The sequence below is a fragment of the Micromys minutus genome, assembly GCF_963924665.1.
Source record: "Micromys minutus genome assembly, chromosome: 25".
Classification (NCBI taxonomy): domain Eukaryota; kingdom Metazoa; phylum Chordata; class Mammalia; order Rodentia; family Muridae; genus Micromys; species Micromys minutus.
In genome coordinates, this window is record NC_137960.1 from 1768028 (window position 1) to 1780867 (window position 12840).

At 47.7% G+C, this 12840-nt stretch overlaps 1 protein-coding gene across 1 annotated transcript; it reads left to right on the top strand.

The window, feature by feature from the left end:
- Positions 1 to 2128: 2128 nt before the first annotated feature.
- Positions 2129 to 8013, top strand: MUCL3 (mucin like 3; the record flags this gene model as incomplete). Its single annotated transcript, XM_080937717.1, has 3 exons — positions 2129 to 2210; positions 6372 to 7525; positions 7867 to 8013. The coding sequence occupies 3 exons, from the start codon at positions 2129 to 2131 to the stop codon at positions 8011 to 8013; spliced, it is 1383 nt and encodes a 460-aa protein (XP_080793843.1).
- Between the last annotated feature and the right edge of the window lie 4827 nt (positions 8014 to 12840).

Genomic DNA, 12840 nt, shown 5'->3' on the forward strand with positions numbered 1-12840 from the left:
TTCCAGCTGTATTTCTGCGAAAAACACAATTTTGCCTTTTTATAATTCTATTTGAGCAAGTTGAAGGCTTAATTAGCCTTCCAGTCAACCAAATTTCTGCATTCGAGTCTTAACCATATTTAAGTGTTGCTGTGGCTTCAAAGAGACGATTGATTCTGAAGTAGTGGGTTTTGACTGAGTTGACTGTTTTTAAAAGACTGTTTGGATTTTAATTGTGATGCAGAAGTTATGGTGACAAACATTTGGTTTTGCAGACATTATTTCCACTCTGGTGGATAAGCTCAATAAAGGTCATATCCCAAACTAAAAAAAAAAAAAAAATCTTTAAAAAAAAAGGTTGTCATAAAGGTTGTTATTTACTCTCAAGCCCATGGGGAAAAGCTTGTCTGTCTGTCTGTCTGTCTGTCTGCCTGCCTCACATTCCTCACCCTGCAGTCTGCACTGTCTATTCTACAAGCCGCCAGTTCTGGGCCACCAGTCTTTTGCATGACTACAGACTTTTAATGACTACTCATTAATCTCCTATTAATTGAGCTAATCTCTAATTAATTCATTAATTAAGAGCAGTTGGTCTCCTCTGCCCTTCTTTCCTGATCCAGCCCTGTCTAAGGGTGTAGGCACTTGTGACAGACTGAGTCCTTGTGTGTCCCAGTTGCCATAGCTCCTGCATTCCCCGAGGATCTCCTCATCCTCTGCTACCTGGGCAGTGTCCCAGATACTGGGGCTACGGATGTGAGGGGGTGTTCACAGTGTAGGAGTCCTTCAAGAAGGCCAGTTTTAGGGAGAGGTAGGGGCTCCTCTCTTTCTCCAAGATCTACAGTGGAACTGGTTAATACCTTATTTTAGGTGGGGAGTGGCTGAGATCTCAGGTGTGGGTTCAAAGACCTTTCAGTGAAAATGGGAGGCAGAGTTTCTAGACATAGGAGGTCCACATTCTATAGGAGTCCATATTCTATAGGAGATTCCACATCCTATAGGGATCTACATTCTATAGGGGTCCACATTCTATATAAGTCCACATTCTACAGGAGTCCACATTCTATAGGAGGTTCCACATCCTATAGGGGTCCTCATTCTATAAGAGATCCACATTTTATAGGAGCTCTACATTCTATAGGAGCTCCACATTCTATAGGAGGCCAGATTCTATAGGAGCTCCACATTCTAAAGGAGGCCAATTCTATAGGAGGTTCCACCTTCTATAAGGGTCCACATTCTATAAGAAATTCACATTTTATAGGAGGCCAGATTCTATAGGAGCTCCACATTCCATATGAGCTCTACATTATATAGGAGTCTGCATTCTATAGGAGCTCCACATTCTATGGGAGGCCACATTATATAAAAGCTCCATATTCTATAGAGTCCATATTCTATAGGAGGCTCATATTCTATTGGGGTCCATATTCTATAAGAGTGAGTCTATATCCTTTAGGCATCCACATTCTATAAGAGTATGCATTTTGAGTAGGGATAGATGCAGCTTTGACACTGAGGCAGATGCTAAGCTGGGATGGTAGGGGAGGGGGAGAAAGGACCAATGTCCAGCAGGCTGGACATGTGTGGTCAGTTCCAGGGTTCCCTGCCTGTCTTGTTCCTGCCACTGCCTCAGCTGCCCCCACAGCCTGTCTGTGTGTGGCAGGCCATGTGAGGGCTGTCTCAGTCCCTGCTCTTTCACCTGGTTCTGGAGATAGCTCCACCCAGCGCAGAAAGTGTGACCATGTGTGAGTAAGGGGCGTGGAGCTGGCTGACGCCAGAGACACAGGAAGGTGAGTGTGCGGCTCCTCCCAGAACCCAGACCTGTTCAGTGCTCTGTACAATCCTTCTAGAACATGGATATTGGCTCAGAGCCTGCAGGCCACCCAGTACTAGCCCTTTCTTCTGCAGGGGCTGGATCAGGAGGCTGGTCGGGTACCCCACCCAGATCTTTTCCGTATCCCCAGATCCCACCCCTTTGGTGGAACCCAAATGCGGTCTCCCATTATCAGGGTGCCCCTGAGGGGTGGGGCAGCTCTATTTGCTTAAGGCTTAGTTCAGAGTAGCCCCAGCCCCCGTGACGTCAAATCTGACCCCTTATAAAATGAAGGGTCTCTGGCTCATGGTCCCCGAGCAGCCTCTCAGCTCTGACATGGCTCAGATGACCAGTGGCCTCTATTCTATTTTTGTCTTCTTCATCTGCCTCCTCTTCCTTCCAGGCTCTTGGGAGGCAGGTAGGTAAAGGGGTTATATGGGGGTGGGTGGGCTTACAAACCATGAAGGGCTTGGTTCTCAGTGTTGATCGGTCTGGATGACTACTCACAGAAATGAATGAGGCAAGAGGCATGGATGGCCGTGAAGGGTTGCCTTGTGAATTCATGACATACTGGAGAGGAATCTCAACCCTGCTCTGTTTCTTTTGAGACATGGTCAAAGGGTCTATACCTGCCCAGAGCTTCGAGCTTGCATAAAGACACCAAGTAGGCTGTTAGTTCTAGGGAACAGGAGAAGGAGTTGGCGAACACTGGGCAATTACTACATGTCAGGAGCTCACTGATGCTCCTGGTCTTTCATCTTCCACCATCTTGTTACCCTGCACAGGGTCAAAGATATCCATCTTACAGTGGAGGCATTGGAGAGGTAAAGAGAGCATGCTCAAAGTCACACAGCTGAAAGTGACAAGCTCTGTGGGACAAGGGCACGGGAGGGCTTCAGAAGGCTCTTTGCAGACCCGTCTCCGCCACTTGACTCAGCCAACTTGCTCCCTTGCCAATGGTAAGGCAGAAAGGATGCTGCCAGCCGGTGCCAGCAACTGGGGTGTCACCTGCTTGGCACCAGACATGGTTCTGGGGGCTTGTTATCCTAACCCCCGGGGAGGTAGCTGCAGGATCAAAAGTTCAAGGTCATCCTGGTTTAACATAGCAACCAGGTCCATCCTGGGGCTCTGTGAGAACTAATTAATCAATTGGTTAGTAATAATTTTAAAAAAGGCAATTGACACCCACCCCAGACTGGTGGCCAGCTATCTTCCTTCCGTTTGTTCATCTTGGGATATCACTTAGTTAACATGGAGATGTCGCTCCTGGGTCTTCCAACCTTTGGGAGTCGCAAATATTACTTGTTTGCGTTTGTCTTTTTCTTAATGTGCATAGTGGAAGGCAGCGGGCATTCTAAAGTCTTTTCAACAATTCAGTGTTTAAGAAGCCATTACAGGGCGGTTGCTTTTCTGAGCCTCGGAACATTGAGGTGACCTCAGTGAGGACAAAGTAGCTAGCTGGACTTCAACCTTGCCCCTCTGTTCTGCAAGGCCAGTGGACATCTCCACTCTTCACCACGGCTGGTTTGTTTGTCTGCTTGTGGTCTCTATCAAGTTTTATCATGTTGGAAGTCTGGAGTGTAAGAGAAACCTGGCTGTGACAGTCAGCTAGACTCAGTTCTCTCCTGACCTGTCGAAATGTAAGGTTGTAACTCCCGTATCACGGGCTTGCCAAAAAGACTAACTGAGCAAACATGTAAGCAACATGCTTCAGACACTGAAGCAGTACCCTCCCCTCTCCTGGAGACTGGGCTAGTCCATGTGCTCTGACTCCACCTCTCAGTGGCTGGGTGTCCCTGGAGACTGGGCTAGCCCATGTGCTCTGACTCCACCTCTCAGTGGCTGGGTGTCCCTGGAGACTGGGCTAGTCCATGTGCTCTGACTCCACCTCTCAGTGGCTGGGTGTCCCTGGAGACTGGGCTGGCCCATGAGCTCTGACACCATCTCTCAGTTGCTGGGTGTCCCTGAGGTTACCTAACCACTCTGAACCTTGTTTCCTTGGGTATAGAGCTTGGAGAACAGGAAATAGTTCTTAACCTTAAGAGGTTCTTGACACAAATACATAAGGTTTGTGGAAAATGCTCAACAAAAGTTAGCATCGCTATTGCTGTAGGCCGGTCACTTTCTTTGGAAGATTCTAGTTTCATAGATGGAAAAATGCAGGCGACTCACAGCTCCTAAGAGATCTGGTGAGGCCTGGAAGCCCAATCATGACAGAACATCCCTAGGAAGAAATCAAGTGCCTGGCTTACTGTGTTAGCTTTCCAGACTATAACAAAATGCACGAGATTATCAAATTCTGAAGATAAAAGTGAAAGACCTCCAGAGCAGGGAGACTCTCACTCAAGTTTCGGGATAACACGAACCCCCAAGAACTCATGAGAGACCATCCTTGCTGTAATCACATGAGGTTTATTTGGAGCCAGCGCACTGGGGTATCCCACACAAGGGTAGAGGAGTTCAACCCCAAGTAGCTGGGAGAAGGGGTATTTAAAGGAAAAAAACACAACCCAAAACGGGTAGGAAGGGCGTCATTGGAAAATACTGAAAATACCTGTGAAGAATCACAAGGGAAATACCTGGTTTCTCAAGTTTGTCATTGGAAAATACCTGTGAAAAATCACAAGGGAAACACCTGGTTTCTCAAGATTATCATTGGAAAATACCGAAAATACCTGTGAAGAATCACAAGGGAAACACCTTGTTTCTCAAGATTGTCCTGGAACAAGAGTCGCTGAACTCGCTAACCTGTATACTTGGCTCTATTCTGCCTGCTAGGGGGGTCTGGATTTAACGTGGTCTTTCAAAAGTTTTGTTTGAGGTCATAGTTTTTGATGATTGTATCCGTGACAACTGGCCCTGGTGCAGCCCATCTAGATAGGATAGATAGCTCAATGGACAGGTGAAGCCATTGATCAGGAATAAAGCAGAGCAAGGATCTGTCATCCTAATGGTCCCTTCAAGGCTATGCTCCCGTAATCTGCCTTCCACCCACTAAAGGTCCCATCACCTCCCAGCAGTGCCAAGTTGGGGGTTAAGCATTTAACTCTTTTGGGAGCGGTCTAGATCTACACTCTGGTACCTGGACAATGGTGCTCCTAACAACTGAGAAAAATGCTGTCAAGGGATGAGGAGAATGCAGTGACAGGGACCCTTCCCCTGGCACCTGTAAACTCAGTTCCACCCTGGGGCATGGGCTTCTCTGTTCTCCTCAAGCCCTTGTCCATCTTCCCAAGGTTTTCTCTAGGACTGAATTCCCAGCCCCATTCTCATCAGCGGAGATGTGGGCAGAACTCAGTTTCCAAGCTGACAATGGGTCCAGATTCTGGCTGCCATCTTGAGCCAACAGTGCTAATGGTCTCAGTTACACATCTTTACTTTCCTGGCAGTCTCCTGGCTCACATTCTTCGGGCCAGATTCGGATTTGGAAACACATCCTCTGTCCCTATCCAGGTTTTTTTTTCCTTCATTGAATTAAGGTTCATATCTGTCCAGTGATAAGGGTGTTTTCCTTTACACCCTGTCCCTAAACAGAACCCCTCCCACAATCCAGCTGCCTGGTTCACTACTGTCAGGACCTGCAAGGAGAAACCCTTTTCCATCAAAAGAAATCACCCTCATCTATTCCCAGACATGTCTATCAAGAAGGGGGGCCCATGGAGTAGATGATACAGGCTAAACTAATGTACCCACCTCCCTCTACTCAGACCAAACTCCATCACCAGGATGGAGGTTTCCCGTCTTTCTCCCCAACCGTCTTCCATCTTATCATCTTCTCACAAGTTCCGTCAGGAGTTTATCTCGGTTTCTCACATCGCGTCATGTTTGGGACAGACCTGAGATGTTGCAGAAAGACAAACGGGTCTGATACAGAGTCAGTTCCTCTCAGCTCTTCCAAGCAAAGGAAGTTTGAGTCTATGAGTTTATAAATCCTAAAGGAACGCTCAACAACAGAATTCCCAGTCGACCTGAAAAACTTCTGGTTGGATAGGTGTGGTAGGAAGTCACTGTCTGTCGGCAGGCACACAAGCAGGTGAAAGGTGATTGGAAGGTGAGAGTAAAGATGGTTTTGATTGACAGTCTGTCAGCCAATGGGAGGACCGCGGGAGTCTAAGCAATGCCCACAGAAGACTGTACGGATCAAGGAGAGATGACTCTAGATCTTATCTTCTTAGAACCAGGAAAGATGCCAGAAAACTGAGAGAAAATTTGAGGAATGGATGTGGGGAGGAGAGAGGCTACACTTTTTGCTAAAGACAGTTTGAGCAGAAGTTCAGCAGCTAGAGGAGAGAATGAGGTTGAGCAGTGTGATATTCTAATGAGCCTTCCTGAGGAGACAGCTGTGCATCTGGGGATGCCTAGTACAGAGGGAGGCAAGAAATTAGGCAAGTTACTTACCTCTCCCCCCCCCCACAGGTGCTAACACAGGCAAGTTACTTACCTCTCCCCCCCCAGGTGCTAACACAGGCAAGTTACTTACCTCTCCCCCCCCCAGGTGCTAACACAGGCAAGTTACTTACCTCTCCCCCCCCCACAGGTGCTAACACAGGCAAGTTACTTACCTCTCCCCCCCCCACAGGTGCTAACACATTTCAAGAACTTCAGGAGACTAGTGCACCTTCAAAATTCGGTCTCGCACTCCCTCTTACTCCAGATCTTACTCACAGAGCTCCTTCTGACCACAAAAACTCAGAGCAACATCCTCCAGACCTCCCTGAGTCCACAGCAACCCAGAAGTCCCCAAAACGGTGCCACACTGTACGCCTTGTCAAACCAGTGCAGAAACCCATAGACGGCGCCAAAGCCACAGACTATGGAAATGCCACTATCTACCATGAAACACCTCCCGCTTCAGAAAAGAATCTCAGCAGTCAAGGAAAACACCCGATGGCCCGGAATGAACGCTCGGCTGATAACCCTGGAACCACTAACTCAGAGAAAAGTTCAGATGGAAGACATTCGACCTCAGCACCCAGGAGAAGCACAACCTGTAAGCCTTCAAGAAGAACCAGAATAACAAGGAATTCGGTTACCCCAGTGAATTCCACGATGACCAGCACCAGGTCCACCTCACAGAAGCCCATACGTCCTTCCCATGATGACTCAGAGCACACTAGAAAAACCACTTCTTCCCCAGTGAAGCCCACCAAAGTCCCAAGGACCTCATACAGGACTCCAAAGACCCCAACACCACCAGGAACTGAGCATCATACAACTCTATTTGCCTCAGACAAGTCTGTCCAGACGACCACAGAGCACATCAGAGAGACCACATCAGATAGGGAGAAGACCACAAGATCCCAATCAACGTCCACTGAGTATGGAGGGGAAACCAGGCCAACTAGTGAGAGTATCTCGAAAACCCAGGTACTTCCTGTAGAACATCACACCCCAACAGCTAGTGTAAACGTGACATCGGTCTCAGCAAAATCCACAAGACATCCAGAAGAGGCCACATCAACCATCGAGAAAACCACAAAAGCTCCAGAGAGTCCCACAAGATTCCAGAGGAAAACCGAGACCATGCACCAAGGCATCACTGGCTCCTCGACATCCAGAAAGAACCTGAGACCCATGACTTCAGAAGCTCACCACCCCCAGCAGAGCACCCACAGCTTACCTGGAGGCCTCCATGATGCTGGGGAGAGTGATTCATTCCCTGTGTGGGCTATAGTCATTGTGATCCTCATGTCTGTGATTATCCTCCTGATTTTCCTTGGCCTGATCTTTTTGGTAAGAGGAATGGGGATCAGAGGGGACAGGGGGGAGGACAAGAGACGGGGATTGAAGAGTGATTAGGAGACAAAATGATGAGCAGGGGTGGGATATGGGTCTGAGAGAGAAATGTGGGGAGTAGGAAATAGTCTTGGGCGTGAAGGTGGGGCTGTAAGACAAAGCAACCAGGGCAGAAGTGGGTTGTAGGTGGAATCTGGGACTCTGGTTTGAATATGGACCAAAGCTGGGATAGAATCTTCAAGAAGAAGAGCAAAGGCACAGGATTAGGGAGAAAAGCCCTGAGGGTGGTCGAGAAAATGGAACCACTGGTGGTGGTCTTACTCTGTCTGTCCCCGCAGGTCTTCTGGGCATCACGAGCGCGCCACATACTGACCCAGAACTCAGAGGACGCTGAGCCCGAGGACAAAGAGGGCCGCAATTCTTACTCAGTTTACCTGATGGAGCAGCAGAATTTGAAACCAAACCAGATACCTTCCCCACCATGACCGCGAGACCTACATCCCCAGATCTTCCAGGCTTTGCCCCTTTCCTGGAAGATGAATTAGCCTCCAAGTTCCTGGACTTAGAAAGGGCAGCAAAAACTGACAGACAAAAAAAAAAGTTTGTTTGCTTTTTAAACCCCCGTCGGCCATGTTCTTAACTGACTAGCAGAGGAACAAGGCTGTAAGGGCGATAGACGAACATCTGGAGAACTGAGAAGAAAGAATAACGCAGTGCTCTCCATAGAAAGTGGTGTAGGAATAGCATTGACGGACAGCAGGGGCGGGGCCAGTAAGGAGAGGGCGTGGCTTAGTGAGGCAAGTGCACCTCAGCGTTCCGAATACCTGAGATACTACATATGTTTACATTGTTTTTAGTTTTTAAAAAGGGCCCCCAAATGAAGGAAGATTGAAGTATTTTCGCCTCTACTCTCTCCAGTGCCTGGGGAGGTAGGGAGGGAAGGACGGAGGGAGAGAGAGAGAAAGAGAGAGAGGGAGGGAGAGAGAGAAAAAGGGAGCGATCTCGCAAGACCGCACCCCTACCCTGCAAAAGATTACAAATTCCTCCACCTCACGGCTCTTCCCTATTCATCCTGAATACCTTGGTTTTTCTGGATGCCTATGGTGGGTTTTCTGTTTGAGGGTGGGTACACACAGAAGTTTATGTTTGCCTATAATTTCATCCACTAAGCCTCATCCCCAGCCTTCCCGGATGGTGCATCTACTCAGCATGTCTCCATCTTTCCCCGAAAGCGGTGCTAGCTTCATCTTGCAGGAGTCACCGCAATCACTCATCTCATCCCCTCTCCTCACTCTCCACCACGCTCTGATTTTCCTTTTCATGGGCAGTTCATCTCGGTGTGCTTGGAGGATTTTCTTTTCCAATTTATCCCATTCCTTTTACCTAGTACTGAAGGCGGGGTGTGGAGAGGAAGGAAGTGGAGAGGACAGGCGCCCTCTGCTGGGCTTTAGTAATAAAGCATGATGCAATTCTGACGTGTGGACTGTGTGACTTTCAGGAAACTGTGTCCCTGGCTCTGTGGTCTTATGGGTGACCCTGGACAGAAGAGGTTGGATGGTAGGACTGGAGTTCTTTGAAGGACCAGAGAGAGCGGAGACATAAATTCTATTGTTTCTAAAATGTCCGTTTTTGGGTTTAGGCAAAAGCTCAGTTCAGTTCATTGTGGATTTATTTGTGTGGGGCCAAAATGAGGAGGGCGGGGAATTCCGGACTGATAAGAAAATTGTACGAGTGCCTGCACATATGCAGTTGCCCACAGAGGCCAGTAGAGGGCGACAGACTGCTCAGTATGGGTGTTAGAACCCAAACTCAGGTCTCTGAAGAGCAGTGCATGCTCTTAACTGTTGAGCCGTCTCTCCAGCCCCATATGCTGCATTATTAAACACGTATTATATACAGTCTGTTCACACACACACACACACACACACACACACACACACTGCAGGGACATTAGAAGACTTCCACAAGAGTCATCACAGGAAGTGCTGTTCAGACAGCAAGTGCTGAGCACCGTAAATAACCTGGATAATTAAATCAGTGTTTATAAACAGCAGAGTCTCTCTGTTAAAATACCAAAACTGTGAGTCCCACAGAACCTCGCCCATCACCCACAGAGACTTGATGTCCACTGACCCTGGAGAAAGGTGCCTGACAAGGCATTCCAGTGTACCACAGGCCTTCTGGCCAGACTCCCACCTTAACTAGGCAGCAGGGTCACGGGGTCATGATTTGCCACTTTTTCTCTTCCCATTTCAAGATATTCCAGAATCCCTCGAGGTCAGTAATTCCTGCCCTGACATAGATGATCCTGAATTATCTGGGTTTGAGCCAGAAGGTCTCTCCAGATGTCCCATTGGGGCACAGGCTCTGATGAGGACAGGATGGAAGCTGGGCTTCAGAAAAGAGTTATCTCAGGGGCCGGAGGGACCTCAGACTTAGGTCCTTGGTGAAGTCCATGCCAGGCAGGGACTTCTGGGAGATAAGAAGGGTGTGTGTGTGTGTGTGTGTGTGTGTGTGTGTGTGTGTGTGTGTGTGTTTGGGCCGGTGTGACTCAGCATAGCTTCCGCACTGAGTACCCTGGGAGGGATGCTAAAGCCCTTCCCCCACCCCGCCCTGAATTCCTTCAACTAGACAACAACCACAACAATAATAGTAACAATAATAACAACAACCTTTCCTCTAGAGTCTAACCATCCAACTGAGGGCAGCTCCCCTAGGAACTCTTGTTCCTAGGAACTCTTCACTAATTATTACCCGGAAACCCACAGGGATGTCCTTTAATGAGCTCAGGGCTGGGCCCACTGGAAGCATAACTGCTTGAAGAACAGGTCTGGAGAGAATGCCTTGCGTGCCTGTGTCCTTGTGCCTCCTGGAGGTCACTGCAGGCACTTGGAATGCCCAAGACCCAGAGGGCAAGTCTCACAGCCTTGGCGGGTTATCAAACTGCAGCTCCTCCTTCTCCGGAGGCTCCATTGGGTGGGTGGATCTTGAATTTCTTTTTCAGAGCAGAACTGGGCTCCCTTCTCCTTGCATCAGATCTACTAGGTCGGTTTCTGCCTTGATCACAGATGGGACAGCCTGGATTTCTCTCCCACAGCCAGCCAAATGCATAAAACTACCCATTCTCAGGGCTGTGCTCCCACAGATACTGGCCAACCCTCCCATTGCACCAGGTTCCCTAAATCAAGTTTCTATCTACAGGGCCTTTGTAAACCCACCTGTGATCACCTTGTTTGCTCCTACAGTGTCCTTGCCTTCCACATCATCCGTGACAATGTTGACACATGCCTGCCACACTCCACTACACTCCGTGGACCACAATAGCTTCAATCTCAACCACATCCTCCACCACAATGTCTGTGCCAATGAGAGTCTCCAGCACACTTCCTGAAGCCACCATTGTTAGGAAAGTGGGTTAGTAAACCTCATCCTCAGATCAGAAGGTCCAGACAATCCTTCCACCAACTGAATACCTTTCCCAAAGACAGTACAGTTTCCCATAAAATAGGGCCAGCCAGGACCAATAAGCAACTGTATTTAGTCAGGGTACTCCAGAGTCACAGAAGGGAATGCGGAATTGACAGGAGAGCAAACCATGCTCAAGGCAAAAGGTAAACTGAGTCAGCCATGGCGACACACACCTATAAAGTACTCACGAGGCTATAGTTGGAGGGACAGGACTTTGAGGGCAGCCTGGGCTACATAGAGTGACCCTAGATAAACAAACCAACCCGGGTTGACATAAAATATTAAAGAAGAACAGGGAAGCAAAAAAGAAACCCATGAAATTTGAGCTCAAGTGATTTCAACTTTCGTGGACCAAAAAAGAAACCCATGAAATTTGAGCTCAAGTGATTTCAACTTTCGTGGACCAGTCCAGGTGTCACTGAAGGTCACTCGAAAGACCTCAGTCCCTTGACGCTGGTAGCTCAGCCTCCTGGAGTCGAGAGATCTTATTTAAAAGACTTGGGATTTGTTTATTTATTGTTATTTATTTATTGGAAAAGAGGCTCACTTCATAGCACTGACTGGCCTGGAACTCACTACATGGACAAGGCTGATTTTAAACTCACAAAGGTCTGCCTGAGTTTGCCTCCCAAGAGCCAGGTCTTGTTCTTAGGTGACTTGGGCTAGGACCAAAGCCTTTCACACACACACACACACACACACACACACACACACACACACACACACACACACCTACCCCCACACCGGTATGCTCTCATTTTCTGGTAGCACTAAAAATGTTCCCATTTTCACAAATGCCACTTACCGTGCAGAAACTCAGTGTTTGTTTTTGTTTTATGTGTGTCTTGTCTACAAACACAGCACATGAATTAAGTACCCCAGGATCCAGACTTAGGATACTAGGTCCCCTGGAACTGGAGTTGTAATTGTCTGTGAGCCATCTTGTGGGTGTTAGGATCCTAACCAGAGTCCTTTGGAAGAACACTGTTCTAAATTTCTAAGTTATCTCTCCTGCTCCTACAAAAAATTTCTTTTTATATAAAAAACTAAAAACAACAACTCATCTTGGTTTAATTCGTTTGCTGTTCTTCCAGAGACAAAAGTTCAGTATCCAGTACCCACAGAGTTGACTCAGCCCTAGGGATCCAGTACCCTTTTCTGCATCACCCCCAAACCAATAAATGTTCTTTTATATGGGATCTCTCTTTGTAGTCCTGGCTGTCCTGGAACTTGATTTGTAGATGAGGTTGGCTTTGAACTTACTGATTTTCTCCTGCCTCTGCTTCCACCATGCCTGATACAAAATTGTTTCTTTTTTATTTTTTAAAGGAGAAAATGGAATTAGGTGTGGTGGTGTACACCTTTACTTCCAGCACTCAGGAGGCAGAGGCAGGGGGATCTCTGTAAATTCAAGGCCATCCATGGTATACATGGTGAGTTTCAGGATTGTTAGGGCTACACACACAGTGAGGTCCTGTCTCAAAACAAAACAAATAAATGCCCTTGATCTTATAACCCAATAAAGAGTTCTCAAATGGCCATGCCTGTGTGTGCTTGGGAAAACACGCACAGAACACGTGTTCTCTGAGGAAGGCTGTTCCTTCAGCTCTGCACTCAGATAACATCTACAGATGATCTTCTCAGGGAAATCCACACAGTGTCAGTTATCTTAAATGTAAAAAGACACCAGGAGAGAAAGCCAAGGAGGAAATAAACAAAATCAAGCTGGCCCAGGTCCGTAAAGACTTTGACTGTTAGAAACATTAAATGTAGAAGTAAATGGATTTGAATGTGTGTTGTAGCTTCATAGCTGTGCACAAGCACCCATGGTCAGCTTTAGGGGT